The sequence below is a fragment of the Danio rerio genome, chromosome 16, assembly GCF_052040795.2.
Source record: "Danio rerio strain M-AB ecotype USA chromosome 16, GRCz13ab, whole genome shotgun sequence".
NCBI lineage: Eukaryota > Metazoa > Chordata > Actinopteri > Cypriniformes > Danionidae > Danio > Danio rerio.
The window spans coordinates 22,970,400-22,996,955 of record NC_141036.1 but is presented as its reverse complement, the minus strand read 5'-3'; the positions used below and the strand labels follow the sequence as shown (position 1 = coordinate 22,996,955).

General features: G+C 38.2%; 1 protein-coding gene across 1 annotated transcript in view; it reads left to right on the top strand.

The window, feature by feature from the left end:
* chn2 (chimerin 2) overlaps positions 1-26,556 on the top strand; it is a 163,079-nt gene that overhangs the window by 31,564 nt on the left and 104,959 nt on the right. Inside the window, exon 2 of the mRNA XM_087286905.1 lies at positions 20,112-20,150. Within this exon, the coding sequence (XP_087143031.1) occupies positions 20,112-20,150 (39 nt within the window). The remainder of the gene's footprint in view (positions 1-20,111; positions 20,151-26,556) is intronic.

Here is a 26,556-nt window from a genome sequence, read left to right as displayed (position 1 = left end):
AGACTTTAAATTTTATTGACAATCCCACAATGGACCCTTTTCACAAGACTGTTATGACGCGTTCGTATTATATCATATTTGCGTCAAATTACAAACAACAAATTACCACTTATGCGAAGTGTTTCTAATGTGTTGTCTATGGGGATGAGAGTAAATTTGATGTTATTCTCTCCACTCATCATCAATCTCACACTATTTGTACCCTTTTTCTGAAAGTCTTCATAACACTATCATGGCATTTTTTTTTATTATGTTAGCAAATAGGGTTGTAAAATATAATTTGTTGTATTCTCTGATTTACTGCGCTTTAACCAACTATGATGCCGCTACTGAGAAAATTGGAAATGTGAAAAGAGTCTATGATTAAAGGATGCTGTTAATTGTCAACATTAAATTGCATTCATTATTTGCCCTACACTAATTACAAGCTTTCTTTTTAGATTTTACATAATACTAATTATTTTGGTCTTGGTGGGCCAGCCTTTAGTTTGAGTGGGCCAGTGCCACCCCAGCCTTTATGTTTCAAAGCACTATAAAAATTCTGTGTTGATATAAGCAAACTTGGGTTAAATTTGGGCAAACGCATTGGGTTAAAAAGTTCTATTAAAATTTTATTGAAAAATGATTCCAATATTGCATTTATCCATATTTAATCATTTTTTTAACAAAAATCTCTCAGTTTAATTAACAATATTTTAATACTTAAAAATATATCAATATTTTTATGTGTTTCAAAATGAACCAATGTTTTTTTGGTTTTCAATCAACATGGTATATGATGGCAGAATTAAATTTTTTTTAAGGTAAACTGGCCCTTATTATATTTTACACTTATTGTGACAATGTATGATGGAATTAAATTGTTTACATTTTATTTTATAATGTAATATATACTATGTATTAGGGCTGCTCGATTATGGGAAAAATCATAATCACGATTATTTTGGTCATAATTGTAATCACGTTTATTCAAAACGATTATCAGTTGAAGTCAAAATTATTCGCCCTCCCATGAATTATTTTTTAATAGATATACATATTTCCCAAATGATGTTTAACAGAGAAATTTTTCACAGTATTTCCTATAATATTTTTTTCATCTAAAGAAAGGCTTTTTTGTTTTTATTTCGGCTAGAATAAAAACAGGTTTAAATATTTTGAAACCTATTTTAATAGCTCAATATTTTAGCCCCCTTAAGCAATAAATATTTTTGATTGTCTGCAGATGAAACTACTGTTATAAAATCACTTGCCTAATTACACTAATAAAGCATTTGAAAGTCAGTTTAAGTTAAATACTAGTATCTTAAAAATTACCTAGTAAAATATAATGTACTGTCATCATAGCAAAGATAAAATAAATTAGAAATGAGTTATCAAAACAATTATGTTTAAAAATGGGTTGAGAATAAATATTTCCATTAAACAGAAATTGGGGGGAAAGGGTTGCTAATAATTCATGAGGGCTAATAATTCTGACTTTAACTGTATATATTTGCTGCCAACTAGCTCTCTGCAACTCTCACATTGTCACCCACTGAAGCTAAGCAGGGCTGCGCCTGGTCAGTACCTGGATGGGAGACCACATGGGAAAGCTAGGTTGCTGCTGAAAGTGGTGTTAGTGAGGCCAGCAGGGGGCGCTCAACCTGCGGTCTGTGTGGGTCCTAATGCCCCAGTATAGTATAGGTGCCGTCTTTCGGATGAGACGTTAAACCGAAGTCCTGACTCTCTGTGGTCATTAAAAATCCCAGGATGTCCTTCGAAAAAGAGTAGGGGTTTAACCCCGGCATCCTGGCCAAATTTGCCCACTGGCCTCGCTCCATCATGGCCTCCTAACCATCCCCATATCATAATTGGCTTCATCACTCCATCTTCATTCATCTCCTCTCCACCAATCAGCTGGTGTGTGGTGTGCGGTCTGGTGCAAAATGGCTGCCGTCGCGTCATCCAGGTGGATGCTGCACACTGGTGGTGGATGAGGAGATCCTCCCCTATTGTGTAAAGTGCTTTGAGTGCCTAGAAAAGTGCTATAAAAATGTAAGGAATTATTACTTATTATTATTATTATATGCAGTTATTTTCCTCTCTGTAAATAAGGAAGGGGAAATAAATACAATATAATGAAATATGAAACAAACTGTGCTTTAAGCATCTTCACTGCAAGAAAAAAAAACTTCAGCTACAAACGTCCTTCAGTCAAGAGCAGTGAGGGATTTTCTCCTTTCGTTGTTTGATTAATGATAAAACAGTCAGCAGCAGGAATATTACTTTAAGAATAGTGCAGCTTTGATATGGTTTCTCTTTCACATGTCTTTTGATTCTCACCTTGTTTGTTTATTACATAAAAGAGGGTTAATATGAATAATCACTAAACACCGTGCTCTGACACAAATGTGCATGTATTTGACCATTAAAGCGCTCACGTTAAGATGGCATTAAATGTGTGTGCTCTGCTCGTGTCCGAGGCTAAGAGCGCACACACACAACAGTATGTACTCTTTCGCGCTTTTAAAAACAGGTATAATTGGAATGTACATCAATGTATAATGCGCATCCCATGCTGCAAACATTACATCATAGTTCATGCTTTCAGTCATTTTCACGGGAACTGAGCTTTGCAGAGCAACTCATGTGAACAACTGGAAAGGGGGCGGTATATGATGGAATAATCGTTTATCTTGATTGATGTTTTTTCATAATCGTTAGAAGCCAAAATCGAAATCGAAACCGGATTTTCGAATTAATTGCACAGCCCTACTATTTATTTATTCAACAGATAAGTGCTTTATTTTACAGTCAAATTATTTATGAATACATTATTCAGTAATAGTAGTAGCAGTGCGTAATTTGTGCCTAAACACGTCAGATCTGGATCCGGCAACTCTGAAATCTGATCTGCACCTCATTTTACCGATCCCCCTTTCACTTTCTTCCACAACTTTCCAACCCTCTTCAACCCCATTCAGTGTAAGTGTGTATGGATGTTTCTCAGTGATGGGTTGCAACTGGAAGGGCATCTGCTGCATAAAACATGTAATGGATAAGTCGGTGGTTCATTCTGCTGTGGCGACCCCAGATTAATGAATAAGCCAAAAAGAAAATGAATGAATGAATAAAAAAAAATCTTTTTTTTATTTTCTTTTTAACATATAATAATGTATTTGAATCAGACATTAAAATTGGAGTTTTTGTAAACCACAAATTATTTTTCTTTCTGTAAAGCCACTAAATGTTTCATTAGCCTTTAAAAAATGTAGTGTTCTCAAAAGAAAGTCATTGAACACTGGAGCCAGGAACACTTCCCAAAAGACATTATAATTTAAATGGCATCTACGCTAATGTTAGTCTGTTTCTCATCATCCCGAGGTCTCCATAATCCTAGACTATAGGCCATATCCTGAGCACATGCTGTGCTGGTCATGGAGGAGTAGAGAGCATGAGAATGATTCCTGAAAGGTACCAATCACAGACGAGTCTGTCAATTGGTGAATTTTTTCCTTACCACTGTTGTCACTGGCTTGCTTGGTTTTGTGACTTGTGGAGCTGTGCATCAATGGTGTTTGGACTTTCAGCAGTAAAATTTAAACCACAATGAACTGAATAAAACTGAACTTCAACTCTGAAAACTAAACAGACACAATTTCAATTTACTAGAACTTCCAAGTTAAGTTGTTTGACACAATCTACATTGTATATGATGTGTATGATGTATGTACATCATAACTTTTCAATCCAGATGGATGGGGCAACAATTACTGCATCCAAAATGGTGAAAAGCCTTGGAGTAACGATTGATGGCCAACTAAACTTCTCTGAACACATTTCTAGAACTACTTGACCTTGCAGATTCACACTCTATAACATCAGAAAGGTCCGACTCTTCCTATCTGAACCAAGCGGCAACCTCCCGCTCTCCCTCGGGAGGCCAATATGGAAGTAACTAAAACTGCAATTCATTGAAAATCTGCTAGTCCTGGCTCCATAATAGAGCAAATTTCGATTCAGCCCACTGTTAGAATGGCCAACTTTACAGCAGAAAAAAAGTGTTTACAGCCTGGTACAAAGAACGATTTTGGTTCATAAAGCTAATTTTACCCTTCATGACAACTGTAAGGGGGGGGGGGGGGGGGATGGGGGGGGGACTCAGTTTCCTTTTTATTAGGATATAATAAGTTTGCATAATTAAGGGCGTGGCCACTTAATCGACAGCTAGGTGTGGCTGTTGCCGTCACTTCACCTCAGCTGACTCCGGCAGATTAGCCACTGATTTCGGCATATTCATCATATTTTTGTTTTGTTTATGTGGCTTTACACAGTCAGTTTCCTTTTGGGATTATTTCCTACCATTATGAGATGATATGGGATGCTGTGTGCACTTAATTGTGCTCACAAACCATTCATGTGACCTCCGTTTACCATGTGAGTAAAGTTTTATACTTATATATACTATCTCTATAAATGTTTTTGTTTTATTTAAGATCATTTATCATTTATAATATTCTTTAGAGCTGTAATGCACTCCAGAATCTGACAGATTGCTTAGATGTGGACTGTAAGACAGTCATCTGAAGTGTTATCATACAGTGTTATGCTAGATTTCATCAATGGTCTTGCATTTACTAACACAGACTATGGGCCCTATCATACATCCGGTGCAATGTGGCGCAAGGCACGGCGCAATTGTCTTTTGGTATTTTCAACTTGGCGCAAGAGTCGTTTTGAGGCCTTGCGCTACACTGTTTAAATAGCAAATGCATAGCGCTCATATATGCGCCCTCTAAAAAGGAAGGCGTTCTGAGGTGCACTGCTGGCGCGTTGCTATTTTGAGAAACTAAAATAAATTTTTCATTAGACCAAAACAAACCCAGTCTAAACTCCGGCGCGGAGTTGCGCCTTGCTTACAAACTGCTTAATACGCACAAGAGAGCAATAGGCAAATATCTTTACATATGAAAAAAAATTTATATTAAGGATATATATAGGATATAATAGGAATATATATAGGATATAAATATAAAGGATTAAAATATTACAAAAGATATTATTTTCAAGCCTACATAAATATAAAAAAAACACTGCTTTTATGTCTTCTTCATCTCGGGAGGCTTTTTCAGTTCATTCATAACAATTTGCTTTTGTATAATGTTATTATTATTAGCAGTATTATTTATTATATCCATATTTATATTTGTTTTATTAAAAACAAGCTTAGATTTGCCCACCTGTCAGGTTTTAGACCATATGGGGCACAGCATGTGTTTTAGGATATAACTCAGGTTTTTGAGCACACTTCGTTATTATTGTTTATTTATTCGTTTGCTGGAAATTAGAACTGAATTTAGAAATAGTTTTGAAACAAATATTTGCGCTTAACAAACGCAATAAATTATTTATAGGCTAATTGATGTCTGTGCGTAAAGGTTTCCCTATCCAAGAGCGAAAGTGAAAGTAGATCCATTATCTCTTATTCTCACGCAGTAGATGCTCTGTTTAACAGTTTTCTGCTAAAAAAAACTGTTAACTGTTAACTGTTTGCTAGTGAAATGCTTAGTTTTTCCACTTAGACTTACTTTACGTCCTGTAAATAGCGAATGCGCTTATGGCGCGACGCAGCTGGCTCTTAAAGGGAATAGGAGATGAGACTCTAATTGGTTTATTTTGAAAACACACCTATAACTTATTAAGAAAATAAACTTAACCCTTTTAGACCATGCGCTGAAGCGCAAGGCAGATTTCCCGTCCTTAAATTAGCAAAAACGCGTCCTGACACGCCCTGAAAGCGTTTGCACCCTGCGTTTTGTGCTCTGCGCATGGACCGTCAAAATAGAGCCCTATATCGGAAGAGTTTGGAAGTAATTCGCGTTTTCCTCCTGTAGGAAAACATCATAAGATCACTACTTATTGGCTCAATGTATTACAGCAGTGTTTTAAAAAGACTAAACACTTTATTGATATAGTGTACAGTCAAGCACATGTGGTCAGAACACAAACGAGTCGCAGGTGTTAAAGTATTATGGGTTTTCCCAAAGTAAAGTGTGTCTAAACCAGGTCCAATCAAAATGCCAGCAGGTGTCTGTGTCTCCGCTCACTCTCCGCCTCTTTGCCCTTGTTTGGTATCCTGCTGTGAGTGCGATGACACGCAAACAAAATGGGGAGGTTGACCGCGACTACTTGTGGCTTCTTTTGCGCTTATCAGAAACCTATGGGTGACATCACGGATACTACGTCTATATATTTTACAGTCAATGATATGAACATGCAGCTCAACTCCTTGTTCAAGCTCTTGTTCTCTCCAGACTGGACTATTGCAACTCTATCAAACCTCTTCAGCTGCTTCAGAACGCAGCAGCACGAGTGGTCTTTAATGAAACTAAAAGAGCACATGTCACTCCGCTACTCATACGTTTGCACTGGCTGCCAGTTGCTGCTCGCATTAAATTCGAAGCTCTGATGTTTGCTTACAAAGCGACTTCTGGCTTCGCTCCTTCTTATTTGCTCTCGCTTCTGCAGATTTATGTGCCCTCCAGAAACTTGGGTTCTGTGAATGAACGTCGCCTCGTGGTTCCATCTCAAAGAGGGAAGAAATCACTTTCATGAACTCTCGCATTCAAATTGCCCAGTTGTTGGAATGAACTCCCTAACTGCATCAGAACGGCAGAGTCACTCGCTGTCTTCAAGAAACGACTAAAAACTCAACTATTTAGTCTCCACTCCTTCCTAATCTGCAATTGCCTCTCTGGTTCTACCGCTAACTGTATTACTAAAAAAAAAAAAAAAAAAAACTAATGTTTTGCTTCTTACACTTTACATACCTGAAACTTGCCTACAGCACTTATTCATTGTTGCTCTTATAGTTGTGTAAATTGCTTCCTTGTCCTCATTTGTAAGTCGCTTTGGATAAAAGCGTCTGCTAAATGACTAAATGTAAATGTAAAAGCGCTATATACAAATAAAGAATTGAATTCAATTGAACAACAGGAGGCATACAGTAATGAGTGAGTTTTAAATTCTGGTTGAATATTTTAATTATTTTTCATTTACACCTTCCTGTTTTCCTTCCACGTTTAGTGCCTGCACAAATATCCTGCATGAAAGCTGTTTTGCTTCTCCCTTCTCGGTGAATTGCAAAGTATTCAGTCCAGCCAAACATAAATCCAAACCTCAGCCAAACATCTAAACCTCTCTATATCCCTGTCTTCCAGAAAGAAGAAAAAAAGACGAAATCACTTGATGTTCCTGCTAAATGTTCTCCTTGCAAGCTTATGCCAAAGCCTCAAACCATACAATCCCTTCATTCTGACCCAGTATACCGGTTGCCTTTTTTCCAAGTCAAAGCATTATGGAAATCTCAGCTTGGCAGACCAGTTTTGTTTTTGTTAGTGTATATGTATTCCTATGGCTTCATGAACAAATTAGACAAGAAATTTTCACAGTTTTGACAAGCTGTAAACAGAGTGAACCCATGTTGTTGTATGTTTGGTTGCAGCAGCTTTGGATGGAGCTGTGTGTGTGTTGCGGTTTAGACTTTGAGCTTGTGTTTGGTTGTGAGTGTGTAGGCAGGGAGGAAATGCTGACTGGCCGCAGTAAAGTGCTGACAGTAAAAGAGACAGTGCCTGAAATAAGACATGGATCCATAGAGACCAGAGCGCATTCAGGGAAGCGAAGAAAACACACATTGATTTGTACATTCAAAGAAGTTGTTTTACTGAAACAAAGCAACAGCTACTACTTTTCTCACAAGATCCGATAAGGATTTAAGGTTCCTTGTTGCAAGCTCTCTGTGTGTGTGTGTGTGTGTGTGTCTTTAGAAAAGCAACCATTAATTTTGTGTTGTGCTTTTTCTTTTTATGAATTTAGTTATTTCATTTAATCATTTGATCATTTATAATCGTTAATTTATTTATGTAATTAGATATATTATTGCATAATTTAAAGGACCTGTGAAATTATCTAAAAGTTTTTTAGATGTTAGTATCCTCATGTTAAGTGTAAGGATACTGCAGTTGTGAGTAGGACACTGGCGAGTGTACACACTGGATCACAGGATCAATGCAAAGACTCGTCTGTCACTATGGTCTTTCAGGAATCAGTCTCATGCACTCCATTCCTCCATGACACCACAACATCAGATCTGGAAACGGCCTGGTCCAGGATTATGGATACCTTGGCATCAATTCTCCACAGCCTTGGATTGCATCAATGGCATAGTCTATAGGGGCCTTGGGATGAGTATCCCCAGGTGGAAACAGAGAATACAGAAAATAATTAGCATAGCTGCTGTTCATAGTGTATATAAACGAGATAAAAAAACAAATGAAAAAGGCAGTTACAATAATAAACAAAAAAAAAAACAAACATTTAAAGTATATGAGTGTTACTAACAAAGTGTCTGGTGTATTAAGACTGGAGGAGTGCGTCTTACAGGTAGTTGTCAAGCCAGCACACCTGCGTGGAGCGCATTCATGCATTATAACATTATGTGATGCATTGCTTGCATGCTTTACTAAAAAGAGGTCTTTAATCTAGGTTTCAGAGAGTGTGTCTGAGCCTCGGACATTATCTATTATTCCAGAGTTTAGGAGCTATTAATGAGAAGGATGGACCTTCTTTAGTAGAATTTGCTATTTTGGGTAATTCCAGAAGCCCTGAGTTTTGAGATCTTAAAGAGCGTGTTGGATTGTAGCCAGACAGAAGGTTGGTTAGAAAAACAGGAGCTAAATAATTTAAAGCTTTATAGGTAAAAAGAAATATTTTAAAATCAACGGAACTTATCAGGCAGCCAGTGTAATGCTGCGTTCACACCAGACGCAGAACGCGCATCAATAGCGAGTGATTTACATGTTAAGTCAATGCAAACGCGCGAATAGACATCCTGCGGCGCGATACGCACGAATGACGCGACGCGAATAACACAAATTGCGCAGTGTGAATGGCACGTCGCGAAATGAGCGTTTTGCGCGTTTCACGTGAATCACTCCAGTTCGAAAATCTGAACTTCAGCGGACATTTGCGCCGCGTTAACCAATCAGGAGCTTGCTCTTGTGGGGGCGTGATTGTGACGTATCGCCTGCTGTGGGTGTCCCAGGGAAAATCCTCCAGCCGACACCAACAAGAAGTTCATCAAACTGGGCTGGGCTTAGTCAGAAGCTCCGCTGAAAGCCTCCATCAGCCAGGTTAAGTTTCTGGAGGAGTTTATGAGCTCACAGAGCTGGATGCACTTCTGAAAGGATGTAGTGGACTCAGACACGACCCTAAACGTATGGATGCTGTTTTTCAGTCTTTATAAAGCACATAAACACTGTTTCTTCATAAAATCCATGTTAGCCATTTAGCATAGAAGCTAGAGTCACCGGGCAGACAGAAGCCCTGCCCATCACACGAATCCGCGTTTGTTCTGAAGTAATTTTGATGCGCGAATGAAGCGGATTTGACGCGCGAATGAAGCGAGTAAACTCAAATGTTCACACGGCTATTTACACGCGAATATCGCGATTTATCAACGCGTTCCGCGTCTGGTGTGAACACAGCATAATGAGGATAAAACTGGGTTGATATGATTTTGTCACTTCCTTCTAAATGGATCAACAATTCTTTTGACATCACCTCATATTTAATTATGTGATGAAATAAAACGCTATTGGTTGGGGAGGAGCTACTTTATGTCCCACCCTGTCTTCATGTTTCAGTTAAGATTTATGTCAAACATTGAAAAAAAAATTGCACATTTCAAAGCACTTAACAGGACCTTTATTAGTTATGTATCTGATTATGTGTCTATACGTTTATCTATTTGTTGATTTTGTGTTTTATAAATTTTTACTGTTTTATCATTATTATTACTTTATAATTATGCTATGTTGTCATAATCTTATGATTGTGCGTTTTCAAGGGACACATGTTTTTATGAGTAAGAGATAGGATTATGCCTCCATTTTCAGTGAATGATGTTGTAAATCAGCAATTTTCAATTGTGGTCCATTTGTTGGATTTGTGTTGGTCAAATGAAGTTTGAGCACTGAAACATACATGCAAAACCAGGATTATTCAATAAACTCCACATTTTTATCATCATTATTTCATCTCTTGCTTCTGGTCTTCTCTGGATTTTTTCAGTTAGAGGACGGTTAATACAGTTTTGGGTAGGGATAGGCAATAAATAATTTTTTTAAGATATACTGGTAAAAAAATGTGTCAATGATAAAAAAAATATATGTCCTCTCATAATAATAATGATGAAACCAGCCCAATCTACTCTGTAAAAAAAATCATAGTTGCCCTAAATTTTTAAGCTGAATCAAATTAACCTTATGAGTTAATTAAACTTCTATTATGTTAAGCTGACTTAAAACAGCTTGCATAACCATATGGGGGTGGGTGAATAATTCAACTGGGGCTAATCAGACTTCAACTGTATTCTTCTTCAAGCCATCTCAGGTATTTTCATAAGAAAGTCGATTTATAATCCCCTGCTAACTGACATAGCATGTTACAGTAGAATGTAGCTATACAATAATATGCTAGATGCATAAACTCACTGTGATTTAACTATTACAGAAACAGATGTGACTGCCTATATCATATCTAGATAAAGATGTCTAAATATCTGTATCATATCTAGAAAGCTAGAACAATTTACGTTTTTCTGACTAATTCACATGTATGCGTTGATATGATGCACATTTTATTGATTACAGTTATTTTATTTCACCAAAACAACACAAATTTTATACTGTGGAAACAAATGTTAAGCTTCATTAGTAGTTAGAACTATTCAGTTTTGCGAAAGAGTTGTATTATTACCTCATCAACTTCAGCTCTTCATAATAATGAATAAATGAAGTGCAGTGGCGGAATTTTTAAACATCATGTGACAACAGTGCCACTCCCACCTGCCGGTAGATACAGGTACTACTGAACAGCTGACCCGACACAAACACTGCGTTAGGTGGAATGTGCGTGATGTACACGGTAATTTTCAGTCCTTAGATAACAAATTTAATTGGTATACACCATTATATATACTTATATATTATATATACTTATATTTTTATTTGAGTGCAACATATTGCAAAAGATCAGGGGCTTTTGACTACATCAGGGGCTTAAGCCCCCAAAGCCCCCCCCCCTCGCAACGCCACTGTTTCATAGTATCATTTGAGTGATTGAAATACCTTTCTTTTGTAAAAAGATGATGTTTCATTTCACAAACTGAGGAAGAAATCAAGTTTATATACTATACAGTGATAAAGGCTAATGTCAATTAGCATATTAGCATTAGCATAATTTTACCTCAAATTCCCTTCATAGCATCAGTTAAGTGATTGAAAAAACTTTTTTGTGAACAGATGATGTTTCATTGCACAAAGTGAGGAAGAAATTAAGTTATTTTTTCAGTATTCAATACAGAGATAAAGGCTTATGTCAATTAGCATATTAGCATTAGCATAATTTTACCTCAAATTCCCTTCATAGCATCAGTTGAGTAATTGAAATAACTTTTTTGTGAACAGATGATGTTTCATTTCACAAAGTGAGGAAGAAATTAAGTTATTTTTTTAGTATTCAATACAGCGATAAAGGCTGATGTCAATTAGCATATCAGCATTAGATAGTAAATACTCTTGTAAAACTGCCCCAGATACCTTGAATTCACAGATAAAGTATTGTCTCAGTTGTTTTTATTGTCTTCATGTTTGATTAGTTTAAACATATCTACCAATAGCTGGATGTCTGTTCATTAGTAAATTTAGTTTGACGTGTCTGTCTGTTCCCGGTCCTATTTTTTTTTGGTTAAAAAATTTAACATATAACTTCTTTATAGAGATATCACAATGTGATCATTCACAATTAGTCCATAGTTAGTCCAAGTCCATATTATTTGCATGTGTTTTTGTGGCATGTGTAACATTGGTAACTTTAATAACGATTTATTCAACAACTTATTTATTTTTGTTGCATTTAATTGCTGTATCTGTTAACATGGAAAACCATAAAATACGATTAAATGATGTTTGTTTTTTGACTTTTTCTCTAATGCATCTTTGCTTTTATTAGATTTCATGTAGATGCACTCCAATACAGAATCATCCCAATCAATCTAAAATGATCAATTATTTCCAAATAGAGATATTTAAGTCATCAGGTGAAATTGTATTCATATCTCAACATACTGTATATTGCAGAATAACTAACTATGGCAATGCTAGATTGTGCAGCCCTAGATAAAGGACTTTATAATAATTGCTCTGTGGATATATTACATATAATAAATATCCAAAAAATCATAATATATTTCACTGTACTACATGTATTTCTTAAAATAACCATTTAAAATGCATATTTTCTGAAAGAATTTGGTGAAGATACTGTTATCTAAAATATTGAGTCTTTTATATTCAGTAGCCTATAGTTCTGTCTGTAAGTGTAAGATCACACATGGGCTCATTCTAAACTTTCACACACTGTTTCATACTATTCTCAACTCAGACGCACATAATGTGTGAGTCATTGCTTACAAAGCAATGTTGGTTTTCTTTTGTAATCCATGAATGATTATAGAATTAGGTACTTTTTTCATGAGGAAATGCCGGTTAAAGCCACGGTGTAATTCACTAACAAATGCAGTTCAGTTGAGCTGTTTTGTGAAATAGCGTCTTTGTCTCATCGCCAAATTTCTGTTTATGGGTTTGTGTAGTTACTGTCAGGCCTGCTTTACGTATGAATATTGATTCTCTAGAAGCCTGTCTGGCCAGACAGTGAGAGGGCTGAGAGGAAGTGTTTTGATTTATTCCTGAAAACCCTCTTTTATTTATTTATTTCTCGCAGCGATGATTTCAGACTTTTGTGTTTGGACTTTGGAGAAAGAATTAGGTGGGTAATTTAATGATACACTTGGCAGATTTTGTTTTGTCTAACTAATGATCAGTAATAGTTCAAAAGAAATAAATTAAATGTTAGGGCTGACAATTAATTTAAAGATTGAACTGCTAAAATGTGCTGGTTAATTTATCACAATAAAGTTTTAACATTTGTTGATAAGATGTTCAAATTTAATCAATTACTGGACAATGAATTTGAATTGGCGAGCATGTATGGTCAACTAATATACAGTACTCTTGGTGTTTTGTCGATCGTTAGCATATAAATCTACCCTTTTAAAACTAGATGGGTTAAATACACAGATAAATCATAATGTTGTCTCAGGTTTGTTTGTTGTCTTCATGTCTGATCAGTTTAAACATGTCTTTTCTTTTTGACTCTGCTACAGTTAGCTGGATGTCTGTTCTTCAGTAAAGATTATTTGACGTGACAGACTTTTTTCTACACTTTGTTTAGTTAAAAACATTTAACTATAAAAACTAGACTATCTACAGCAGGGGTTCTTAAGCTCGGTCCTTTAGGTCCAATGTCCTGCAGATCTTAGCTCCAACTTGCCTCAACACACCTGCAAGGATGTTTCTAAAAAGCCTAGATCAAGAGTTCACACTTGATAACTGATTATAAAGCGAGTTTGGCATGGTGTCGCAGGAGAGAGCCCTGAGCTCATAAGATCCTCAAGGCTGGGGCTTCCTCCATTTGCAGGGTGAGGGGAGTTTAAGCTCAGCTAGGTCTTGAGAACTCCCCTCTTATTTAGGCCTATTGACAGATTAGAACCTTATTTAGATCATCTGGAAATTAGTTTATAAATAAACCTCACTAAAGCTGCGATCACAGTAGCGTTTACGCATGTAAAATTTGTTGTATGGTGCTGCGAAAAGGGGTGGGATTAAACAAGATGATTAGACTTTAAAAAAGCGAGCGATTGATCCATGTTTAAAATTTCTGTTTACAGAGGTCATGTTTTGATCTTAATGTGATTTTGCAGGTCAGACTTCACCAAGCTGCAAAATTGCAAAACTTGTCGCAGTCTGACGCATTTGTGTGCGTATGAATGGAAGTAGAGGTCTTGTCGCACCCAACAACATTTCTTGCGGTGCGGGAATAAATTTCCGCATAAAAGACGGGAGTGGTCGGTAACTAGTGTGATTTGAACAGGAGCGTGATGCTATCTTTGTGTCACTTGCTTGGAGCTGTGTGTCTGTGTGTCTGTGTGTGTGTGTGTGTGTGTGTGTGTGTGTGTGTTTGTTTGTTTATACAGACAGCTTGTTATAGGCGGGTAGAAAACGGGGCGAGTTGGGTACCGGGACAACAAATGCTGAATATAATTGGGAGCAGTCAGGTTCGGACTAAATCCTGGCGGGATCGGGTGGGAGTGGAATTCAAAATTTAGTCCCATGCAGATCTCTAAATGGAAGGCGTTGTGGAGAAAAGTCCAGTATGACCACAGCTTAAGAGCTTGATTAGCCAGCCCACATGTGTCTGATTGGGGTTGGAGCTAAAATCAGCACCGAACCGTCAGGACTGAGATTAAGAACCGCTGATATAAAGCATACTTGGTATTTTTGTTAAATCTGTACAATATGTCATATGTACAATAACTATATTTTGTAATATTGAATTAATAATAAAGTGCTTTAGATGAGCTAATGAATAGTTTGTGCATACATCAGATTAATAATAAGAGTACCTTTTTTGTGTATTTTTTATTTTTATAAGATAGACTGGGCAAAGCAGTGGCACAGTAGGTAGTGCTGTCGCCTCATATCAAGCAGGTCGCTGGGTCGCTTGGTCGAGCCTCGGCTCAGTTGGCGTTTCTGTGTGGAGTTTGCATGTTCTCCCTGCGTTCGCAGTAAAGGCAATGCAGTCCAATTCACTTTTTGACAAATTATTATTTTCATATAGAAACCAAAGACAGCAGTTAAGGGATTTGCACAAACATTTTTACAAAATATTCTGGAATTAGTTTACTTCTTTAAAGCACAACAAAAGGAAAATGGACAATAAAGTAGAGCTGGGAGATATGGCTATTTCTATGGCTATTAATAATATTTTAATATTATTATTATATATGGCCACTTAGATATTGTTTGACAAATGTTAGCAGATTTGGCATGCTGTCCCATGAGAGAACCCTGGGCACGGAGATAATTGAGCCCAGGGCTCCCGCCTGGTCGATTGAGTATGTAAGGGGAGTACGAGATCAGGTAGTTCTAGAGAGCTCCTCGTGGTAAAGGAAGACAGGGGGAGAAGGGGTGGATGGGGAGTTTCTTCGGAAAACAAAGATGAGAGTAATTTTTCATCATCAAATGTGATCAAGAGTGAGTTTTGCAAATTTAAAATGTTTTTAAAACAGTGCATGTTTGTAATAAAGTAAGTCAAAGACAGTAAAATCAATATGTAATTCATCACCATAGCGCATGTCAGTACAGTTATACAAGAAGATGCTTGAGTAAAGAAGTACAAGAAGACGCTTCAATCCTGGTTTGTGCACGTTAAATCAGGTTTATTTAGTACATTAACATTTGTATATACATACAGCAGTGGATATTAAAGTGCATAGTGTCACGTTTGCTGTGCAAAGTTAAAAGAGTGCACTGTGTGTCCGCTTACTGTGTCTGTCTGAACTTTGCAACGACATTGTTTGCGATTTATCATTGCAGAAAGACTTGAATTAACTCCTCACCACAAATTAATCAAATAATCATTGGGAAAGTTCTTATTGTAGTATTTCTCTCAAACGTTACATGAGATCTTATTCCTTATATGTCTGTTGGACTGTACTGTTTATTTGACAAAGCAGATGAGGAAACACTCTGATGCTGCGCCCACACCAGACACGGAAGAGCATCAAAGATGAGTGATTTACATGTTAAATCAATGCAAAGACGTGAAAAGACATCCTGCCGTGCGATACACACGAATGAGGCGGCACGACTGATGCGATCCGCTCGAGCTGGAAAAATCATTTCAGCGAACATTCACTCCACATTGACCAATCAGGAGCTTTCTCTTTTGTAATGGGCATGCTTATGATGTAGTGCCAGTTCATCAAACTGGGCTTGGCTCAGTTGAAAGCACCGCTGAAAACCTCCATCATCCAGTTAAAGTTTCTGGAGGAGTTTATGAACTCACAGAACTAGGTGCACCTCTGAATGGATGTGGTTAACTCAGACATGGCTCCAAACGTATCGACGCTGTTTTTCAGCCTTCATAAAGCACATAAAAACAACTATTTTCTCAATAAAATCCATGTTAGCCATTTAGCAACAAAGCTACAGTCACCGGGCAGACATAGGCCCCGTTTACACTAGTGCGTTTTAGTTTTAAAACGGCGTTTTAGAATGAAAACGATCCGCGTCCACACTCGCGTTTTACCCAGCGTTTCTGAACAGCTCTCCGTCCACACCAAAACGCTGAAAACGCACATCACGTGACCACACACACACACTTTGGCAATCGCTGGAGCCTGTCTACCCAGATGAGAGCTCTGCTAGTCGGACTTCTCATCAAGCATCTCCCGCTGGATCTAATCTCACTATATTTATTAAACGTGTTATTTCATTCATCTTGTTGTCTTTATCTAACGACATATTCCCTGACTTTGGTCATTGGAATCAATTACTTGTTCTCAGGTAACGTGTTTTGGCTGAGCGCAAAGATAAGTTAATGATTAATGTAAGCACGTAGCCTACATTCTGTATATTGACTGATCGCTTGCCTTTATTTCCTATAATGTATAAACTTATTGTATGTTATACTTTTATAATGGCCATTATCGATTATTAAAACTGATATTCAGCAAAAGAGAGGGTGTTTCGTATTTTCACTGAAATTGAAAGGAGGCAGTTTTTATCGGCTCCGTTTTGTTAGAAATATGCACACAGTGAAGATGACGCTCATGCAGCACGACGCCTCAACATTTCTGCTGTCTGTTTAGTTGTTAATATTAAAATAAAAATAGGCAGTTCCTTATATCAAGTTTACATTTTATTGTTGAGAAAGTGAAACAACGTAGCCAAGGTGATGTGAATGAAGTTATAAAATACACTGTTCCCTGTGAAGATTGACGCGTGTCCTCGGTATGTTTTCCATATCAAACTGAGAAGAAGAGATGCAGCCTTGATCAAACTTGCGAAGTCTGAACTTACACGGAGAAGATTCAGGACTGAACGTGTTAGGCTACTTAATATTGAGGAAAAGCCCCAATCAGAGAGGCGAATGTCTGCAGCCCCGCCTCCGTTTTCAGATGTCTTCGTCTTTCCCCATCCACACTGAGACGGAGCCGCAGCGTTTTAGAATGAAAACGGCCTCTCCAGCGTTTTCGAAACGCTCCGTTTTCGGCGCTCGAGAACTCCGGCGTAGTGTGGACGGTTGGCGTAACCGTAGCAAAACTTATGCGTTTTCAAACTAAAACCTATTAGTGTAAACGGGGCCATAGGCTCTGCTTATGTTGCAAATCAGAGTCTATTGTGAAGCGGATTTGACACGCGAACGAAGCGAGTAAACTAAAAATGTTCATGATTCATCTGCGCTTTCTGCGTCTGGTGTGAACACACCATGACAGGCACATGGAAATGGTGAGTGGGGAGAACTATCTCATTTGCATTAAAGCACAGGCAACAAAAACAGCTACTAGGTGTTCAGTGCTGAATATTACAAAATTCTAAAAGGTATAAAAAATAATCTGAATAAATAATCTGGTGTTTTTTGCTGAAACTTTACAGACACATTCTGGAGACACAAAAGACTTATCTTAAATCTTGAAAATTGGGGGAAATAGGTGCCCTTAAAATCCTAAAAGCCCAAAAGTCTTGTAATAACTCCAAGTAACACTTTACAATATGTATTTTAATGAGCACCATGTAAAGGGTTAAATATGTAATAAAAATAAATAAATAAATTAATTAATTAATGGAAAATTTCCAAAAAATGGAAAACTGTAACCATTGAAAAGTTAAGGATGGATAAATGATTGCAGAATATATTTTTTGGGGTAAGCTGTCACTTTACATGAAAAAGTAATTAAAATAATTTGAATTAAAATACAGTTAAGCCTGTTCTGTTTCAGATGGTCTTCTCTGAGAGCTCAGAGCTTCTGTTCATTAGTATGCAAAATGTATGCAAATGAACCTCTGTATCTAGAGTGTCTGTGTTCAGCAGTCGTACTGAACCGTGTTTAGCTGTGATGTTCCTTAGAGAAATTGCTGGCTTACTTGAGGTGCCGCTCTTTCATTCATTTATCTCATCCTAGTTCAGAGAATACTTACCATAATGCAATTTAAAGTTAGACATTCAACCAAAGCTTGAACTGAAAAAGCATTAATAACTAAAAGCACTGGATCTCACATTGGGTGAAGCATGTACATAGCAACGGAAGATTATACATTATGTTTTATCTAATTTATTGTGTCTGTTTTTCTGTAGTGTCACTACTCCAACTTCACTTTCATTTCTATTAAATCATCTAGGGTTGTGTTAAAAACCAAAATTAGTTTACATTCATATTACTGAAGAATTAAGAATAGTGTGTCTGGACTACATTCTGAGCAAATGTCGAATTTAAATATATTATGCAGCAGCGGTGTCCAAACTCAGTCCTGAAGGGCCACTGTACTGCAGAGTTTAGCTTATTTATGCAGGATAGTGGCCCTCCAGAAGCAATGGCCCTCCATATTACCCTTTTAGTGAATCCAGTGATTCCTTTATTAAACTGCAAAACAAAATATATAATATAATATAATATAATATAATATAATATAATATAATATAATATAATATAATATAATATAATATAATATAATATAATATAATATAATATAATAGTTTCCCAGAGATGGGTTGCAGCTGGAAGGGCATCCGCTGCATAAAAACTTGCTGGATAAGTTGGCGGTTCATTCCACTGTGGCGACCCCGGATTAATAAAGGGACTAAGCCAACAAGAAAATGAATGAATGAATGAATAATATAATATAGGGGCAAAGCATGGGCACAGTTGGTAGTCCTGTCGCCTCAGAGCAAGAAGGTTGCTGATTTGAGCCTTGGATCAGTTGGCGTTTCTGTGTGGAGTTTGCATGTTCTCCCTGTGTTTGCGTGTGTTTCCTCCGGGTGCTCCGGTTTCCCCCACAGTTCAAAGACATGCGGTACAGGTCAATTGGGTAGGCTATATTGTCCGTAGTGTGTGTGTGTGTGACTGTGTGTGTGGATGTTTCCCAGAGATGGGTTGCGGCTGGAAGGGTATCCGCTGCATAAAAACTTGCTGGATAAGTTGGTGGTTCATTCCGCTGTGGCGACCCTGGATTAATAAAGGGATAAGGCGGACAAGAAATTTAAATAATTAATAATATAATATAATATAATATAATATAATATAATATAATATAATATAATATAATATAATATAATATAATATAATCATTCATTTTCTTTTCAGCTTAGTCCCTTTATTAATCCGGGGTCGCCACAGCGGAATGAACCGCCAACTTATCCAGCACGTGTTTAGGTAGCGGATGACGTAGAAAAAAATCATTGATCCAGTTAGGCTAAAGTGACATTCTACAAGTTTTGGATGTTTATATCAGGTAAACACAAATTTTGACTCCGTTTTGGAGCACACTATAGATTTGCTTAAAACTAACAGACTGAAATTAACACCTACAATTGTTTATTTTAATTTCACGGGACCTTTGAATACCAACCACTGCACTTCCAACAAAATGATATACATAGGGTGGCTACTTTGTCACATTTATAACTTTCATTTTCCTACTGTTTGCAACTTTAGTTCTTTTTTTTTCAAGATCTGCTGCTGCTTTCAGTTGTATGGCAATAAATTTCACAAACAAAAAATGTTGTTCAAACTCACATTGGTGGCATTTAGCACTGTTGCTTCTTGATGAAATGCGTTTGTGTGTGTGTTGTAGCTGTGAGTGTTAAAAACACATTTGTACATTTATCGTCCTTGAGCAGGGAAGTTAAATTAAATAAATGTTAAAACATGTACACCCTTGAGGGGAATGTAGAGGAGGGATTATGTTGTCATTACGCATCCCAGCTTACAGAATAACTTATCATTAATGAAACAAAGTAATAACCTTGAATCACATACACTCTCTAACTTGACAGTAAGTATCTTTGTTAAACCTGAGAAAAGAGATAAGGAAATAAGCACGTGTTTAAAGCACAGAACATTGGATTCTAACATTGTATCTTGTTGTTGTTGTTTTTTTTTGTAGATCCTGAAGATTATCAGCCACCAATATGGAAATCCTACTGTAAGTATATATGTTTTTATTATTATTAAGTGCTGGGCAAAGATTAATCATGATTAATCACATCTAAAAAAAGTTTGTATTATATATTTAGAGAGTGGAGGAACTATGACATCACCTTGTTGGCTAATCGGCTGCTTGCATAAAGCTGGTTCCCTCGATAAAATCCCTATAGGATTTTCCAATAGGCTTTTCGAAGATTGCGAATAATAAGCTCTGTGTTCAAACACTGTTCATTACACGTTTTGTTCAGCTGTAAAATCCTCATATGAAAATACAACTTAGAGCATGTTTGGATCTTAAATGCAAACTGAAAAGCTAACATTAGGCTATAAACGGACTACAATGCCTTCGGGGCACTGCTACAAATAACTGTTATAGCTTATTTTTAGACATATGCTCCATGACAAAATGTACTTTCTTTGTTTTCTATATTATAATACACACTATATATTATAAACAAATAAATACGCAAAGACACATAAAGCTACGTGCCTTTTGGATCTTTTAAATACATCTGTTTTGCTTTCTGGCTGTTGTAAAAGTTTTAAAGCTGCATGGATAAATGTGCCTACATACAGTAGTATTATCATAAGACATATTTAAATAAGTGCATTGCTCGCGTGCACACAGCCCGCTTACCTTAAAAGCAACAGAAATGAGGCATTAGGGACAAGTTTATCAAATGCCTGCAAGTTCCATCATGGACACAGAACAACATTCAATATTTCTTAATATGTTATGAAGTACAGCAAAAAGCAGCACATGCAGTCACATATGATATACATTTTATGGAGGAGTGTAAATATTGCAGTTATAACAGAGTTAAATGTGTTCAGATGAAAAAAAAAAACGCAGGAAATTCACTTGATCACGTTAAAATGACAGTTAACATATATGTATTTTTACACATTTATTCACACTTTTGCTTTACTGAGAGCAGGACAGAGACAGGCTGCACTGGTAAGCAGTATCTTCATAATATCATTTAATTAAAATAAAGGATCAACAAATACATCTGTCTTTACAGTCTCTACAAGTGAAGGCATTATCTACACACAATAGGAATTACTTATTAGAAAAATACTTCAAACTATAAAATACTATTAAAATGCTAATACAAAGTTTTTGCTTTTGCATACAAATTGACGTCATAGGTTCTCCACTCTATTATGTATATATGTAACACACACACACATACATAAAAACAAATGTATACAAACCTTTTTTTTGCATAGATATTCAAATTTATGTATAAATTGTACTATATACATATATAATTTTAGTAAATATAAATATAAATGGCGACGCAGTGGCACAGTAGGTAGTGCTGTTGCCTCACAGTAAGAAGGTCACTGGTTTGAGCCTCGGCTGGGTCAGTTGTCGTTTCTTTGTGGAGTTTGCATGTTCTCCCTACGTCCGCATGGGTTTCCTCCGGGTGCTCCGGTTTTCTCCACAGTCCAAAGACATGCGGTACAAGTAAATTGAGTAAGCTAAATTGTCCGTAGTGTATGAGTGTGTTTGAATGAGTGTGTTTGGATGTTTCCCAGAAATAGGTTGCAGCTAGATGGGCATCCGCTGCGCTGGTTTAAGCCCAGGCTGGGTCAGTTGGCATTTCTGTGTAGAGTTTGCATGATCTCTCCATGTTCGTGTGGATTTCCTCTGGGTGCTCTGGTTTCCCTCCACAAGTCCAAAGACATGCGCTATAGGTGAATTGGGTAAGATAAATTGCCTGTAGTCTATGAGTGTATGTTCTGGTTCTCCAGGTTGGGGTTGAGCGTTTGGCTAATGACCCACCTTGTAAAAATTAGATGTTAACTTATGAAACAACAATATGGTGCGGCTGATATCAGCTTTGATATAAAACAGCCCTGGGAGTAATTCAGTTCTGTACAGTTGTCTTTATTTGTACCTGTAGGTAGATTCTTTTTGCGGCAAAGTTTGGCATTTGATACAAACAATTAAATCACACATATACATACCCACATAAAAAAGAAAATGTACACATAAAGTACATATAAAAACATATAAAACATTCATTATAAAATATTACAATTTAATAAGAGCGACAATAGATGATGGGACAAAGCTATTCCTGTAACGTTTTGTCCTACTAAAAAGCATCTGAAACCTTCGACCCAAAGAGAGTAGGTTAAACTCCTCAGACAGAGGATGAGAGCTACAGCTACTAATGTTCTGGGCAACCTGTAAAAGCTGCTTACTAAACAGGGATTCAGTATTCAGCTGTGATTCACCAATCAACCTGCTAGACCACTTAATAACCTGGCTCTGTCTATTTCTGTTTTCACGGGACAGTCTTCCAAACCATGCCACCAGAGCGAAGGATAGAATAAACAAACAAAAAAAAAGCACTATAGAAAAGAGTAAGCAAATTGGGGCCAGTGTGAAAACGTGATAGTCTCAAATCTAGATCCAGTTGACTTGACATTGTACTGGCAAAAAGAAAAGAAGAAAAAAGAAATCTTTATGTATATACTGTATGGTCTGGCTTAGATTAGAAATGGACATTTCCAGTACTGGGCAATATTGATTTCCTGGAGCATTTTGTTTATCTTTGTAATATCAATGCTTATAATTTGCTTGTTAAATGCATCTGTGTCTTCTATGCCAACCGCGTCTATTAAGACTTAACCTGTGATCACATAGATCAGTTTGACTGTTAAAAATAAAGTTGCCAATTTGTATACTTATACTATGTTCTAAAAGAATGTCCTTTTTTTGTTAAGAAAAAGCATACTTTTGAGTATGTAACAGATGAGTATACAAACATCGAAACATACCACTTTCTCATTAATGGACTATTATGCTGCTTAGTTATGTCCCCTGTCAATTATCTCCACACATCAATTACATTTCTGTCATGTTTAATTACCTACCATCTTGAAGATTCAGCAGCAGGTTAATCTGCCATTTGCAAGTCTTTCATGCAGAGAAATCTCCAAAGGTCATTGCGTAATTATCCAAAAGTTAATGTCCAATCCATATACTGCAAAAGATATTGAAGTAGTATCTGTGACATCACTTTCTGAAAACTGCAAAAGAAGAACCGTCGCCATTTTGTTCGCGCGTCATTGCACCTGTAGCGGGATACCAAACAAGGTCAAATAGGTGAAGAGTGAGCAGAGCTACAGACACCTGCTGGCATTTTGCTTGGACCTGGCTAAAGCTGCGGTCACACTAGAGCTTGTGTTTGCGCTGCGAAAAGGGGCGGGATTAAACAAGCTTATTAGACATTTAAAAAAGCAAGCGATTGCTCCATGTTTTAAATTTCTGTCCAGAGATGTCATGTTTTGATCCTCTATTGGTCTCACGCAGTCAAGTGATGCGATTTCGCAGGTGACAAAGCTTGAACTTTGCACAGTAGCAATCAGTGGAACTTAGTGCATGACCCTGCGTTTCCGGTCCGATGAATTTGCATGCGTATGAATGGAAGTCTATGGAAGAATAAGCCCTGTGTGACCGCAGCTTTAGACAGAGAAACGCTTTATTTATTATATAATACATTATTACCTGTGACTCGTTTGTGTTCTGACCACATGTGCTTGGCTGTGTACTATATCACTAAAGTGTTTAGACTTTTAAAAACACTGTTGTAACACATTGAGCCACTTAACGTTTTTCACCAGGAGGAAAACTTGAAATACAAACAAACACTAGTGTTAGTAAATGCAAGACTATTGATGAAATCCAGCATAAGACTGTATGACAACACTTCAGATCACTTTTCTAAAGCCTTCAGCTAATCTATCTGTCATATTCTGGTTTGTGAGCACAATTAAGTGCACACAGCATGCCATATCATCTGATAATTATAGGAAATAATTCCAAAAGGCAATTGACTGAGTAAAGAAACATTAACCCAAACAAAAATACAATTAATATGCCGAGCTCAGCGCCTGATTAGCCAGAACCAGCTGAGGTGACGAGACAGCGAGCAGCAAGACCTAGCTGTCACTCAAGTGGTCATGCCCTTAATTATGCAGACTTAATATAACTATAATCTGTCACGTATAAATGAATGTTCAGCGGGATCCAAGTGCGAGTTAAACAAAATAATATTTATTGACAAAGTCAAACAAAAATCAAGTAATAATGGTGCTAGTGCTAGGAGAGATCGGGCAGGAATCAGACGGGAAACAGGGTCCAGAAATTAGTCCTCAGATCCTAAGCACACAGACAGAACAGCACACCATAAGCACACATAACGAACTGACAAAGACACACAGAAAACGTGGCCCATATATAGACCCGAATATGAGCCTCAGCTGGCGAGCTCATCAAGCCAGCTGAGTGCCGTCATCACACGTGATCAAAACAAATACACGAGGAGAACAAAAACAAACCAACGTGATCAAACAGACACTCCGGAAAAGCGCACAAACCTGCAACCGTGACATTACCCCTCTCTCAAGAGCACCTCCTGGTGCTCCCAGAAGCGCTTACCTGGCGATTGTAATCATCGATAAGAGAGTGATCCAATATGTCCTTTGCAGGCACCCAAGTTCTCTCCTCCGCACCGTAACCTTCCCAGTCCACCAAGTACTGAAATCCTCGCCCCCTCCGTCTCGAGTCCAGAATGCGCTTAACCGAATAAACGGTCTCCCCATCTACGAGACACGGCAAGGGGGGGAACCGGAGTGGGCGGGTTAATCGCCGTATGAAAAACGGGCTTTAATTTAGAAACGTGAAACACGGGATGTATTCTCCTGTACGCTGGAGGAAGTTTAAGGCGGACTGCCACCGGACTAATGATCTTGATGACAGTGAATGGGCCAATAAATTTAGGTGCAAGTTTATTACATACGGAACGCAAGGGAATATTCTTAGTTGAAAGCCACACTTTTTGACCGACGACGTAAACGGGAGGCTTCGACCGGTGGCGATCGGCTTTAGCCTTGGTGCGCGCACCCACTTGGAGGAGGGTCTGTCTGGCCCTGTTCCAAGTGCGTCGACACCTCTGGACAAAGGCGTGGGTGGAGGGAACCGCGACTTCAGATTCCAGACTGGGAAAAGCTGGTGGCTGGTAACCTAAGCTACACTGAAACGGAGAAAAGCCCGTAGCCGACACTGGTAATGAATTGTGAGCGTACTCCACCCATGGGAGCTGCTGACTCCAAGAGGAGGGATTCTGGGAAACCAAACAACGTAACATGCGCTCGAGATCTTGATTGGCCCTTTCGGTTTGTCCGTTACTCTGAGGATGAAAACCAGTAGAAAGACTTACAGTCGCTCCCAATAAATGACAGAATTCTCTCCAAAATTTAGAGACAAATTGAGGCCCCCTGTCAGAAACCACATCCGTCGGGAGGCCATGAATGCGAAAGACGTGATTAATGACAGCATCCGCTGTCTCTCTGGCTTAGGGTAATTTGGGCAGAGGAATAAAATGAGTAGCCTTCGAGAACCGGTCCACAACGGTCAAAACATCCATATTGCCACCAGATGGCAAGAGACCGGTGACGAAATCTAGCGAAATGTGCGACCAGGGTCTCGAAGGCACTGACAGCGGCTGAAGGAGTCCAGCAGGGGGGCGATTAGAAGTCTTAGAAACAGCACAAACAGAACAGGCCAAAACAAACTCGCGTATGTCCCGTGCCATAGCTGGCCACCAGAATCGCTGTTTAACTAAGAATAATGTACGACTCACCCCTGGATGACAAGCCACTTTGGAGGAATGTCCCCATCGAATGACGTCAGACCGAATCCCCTCCGGCACAAACAATCGACTAGGTGGGCATCCGACCGGGGGCGTTACCCCGTCCAGGGCTGTGCGAACCCTGCTCTCGATCTCCCATGTCACTGCAGAAATACAAATCCTCTGGGGAACGATGGGCTCAAGAGACGTATTGCACTCGGAAGAATCAAAAAGACGGGATAACGCGTCGGGCTTGATGTTTTTGGAACCCAGCCAATAAGAGATGGTAAAGTCGAAACGTCCAAAAAATAATGCCCACCGAGCCTGCCTGGAGCTGAGTCGTTTGGCGTACCTGATGTATTCGAGGTTCTTATGATCGGTCCAAACGATAAAGGGAACCCCCGAACCCTCCAACCAATGACGCCACTCCTCCAAAGCGAGTTTGACAGCCAACAACTCCCTATTACCAATGTCGTAGTTTCATTCTGCGGGAGATAATCGGTGAGAGAAAAACGCGCACGGATGAATTCTGTCATCCGAGGCGGCGCGCTGGGACAGGATAGCGCCCACCCCCACCTCTGACGCGTCAACCTCCACCACAAACTGCCGGGAGGGATCAGGTGTCACTAAAATGGCAGCTGAAACAAAGCGGCTCTTTAGATTGGAGAATGCAGCCTGCGCTGCGCTCGACCACCTGAAGGGAGTTTTGGAGGAGATCAAGGACGTCAGAGGGGCGGCGAGCTGGCTGAAATT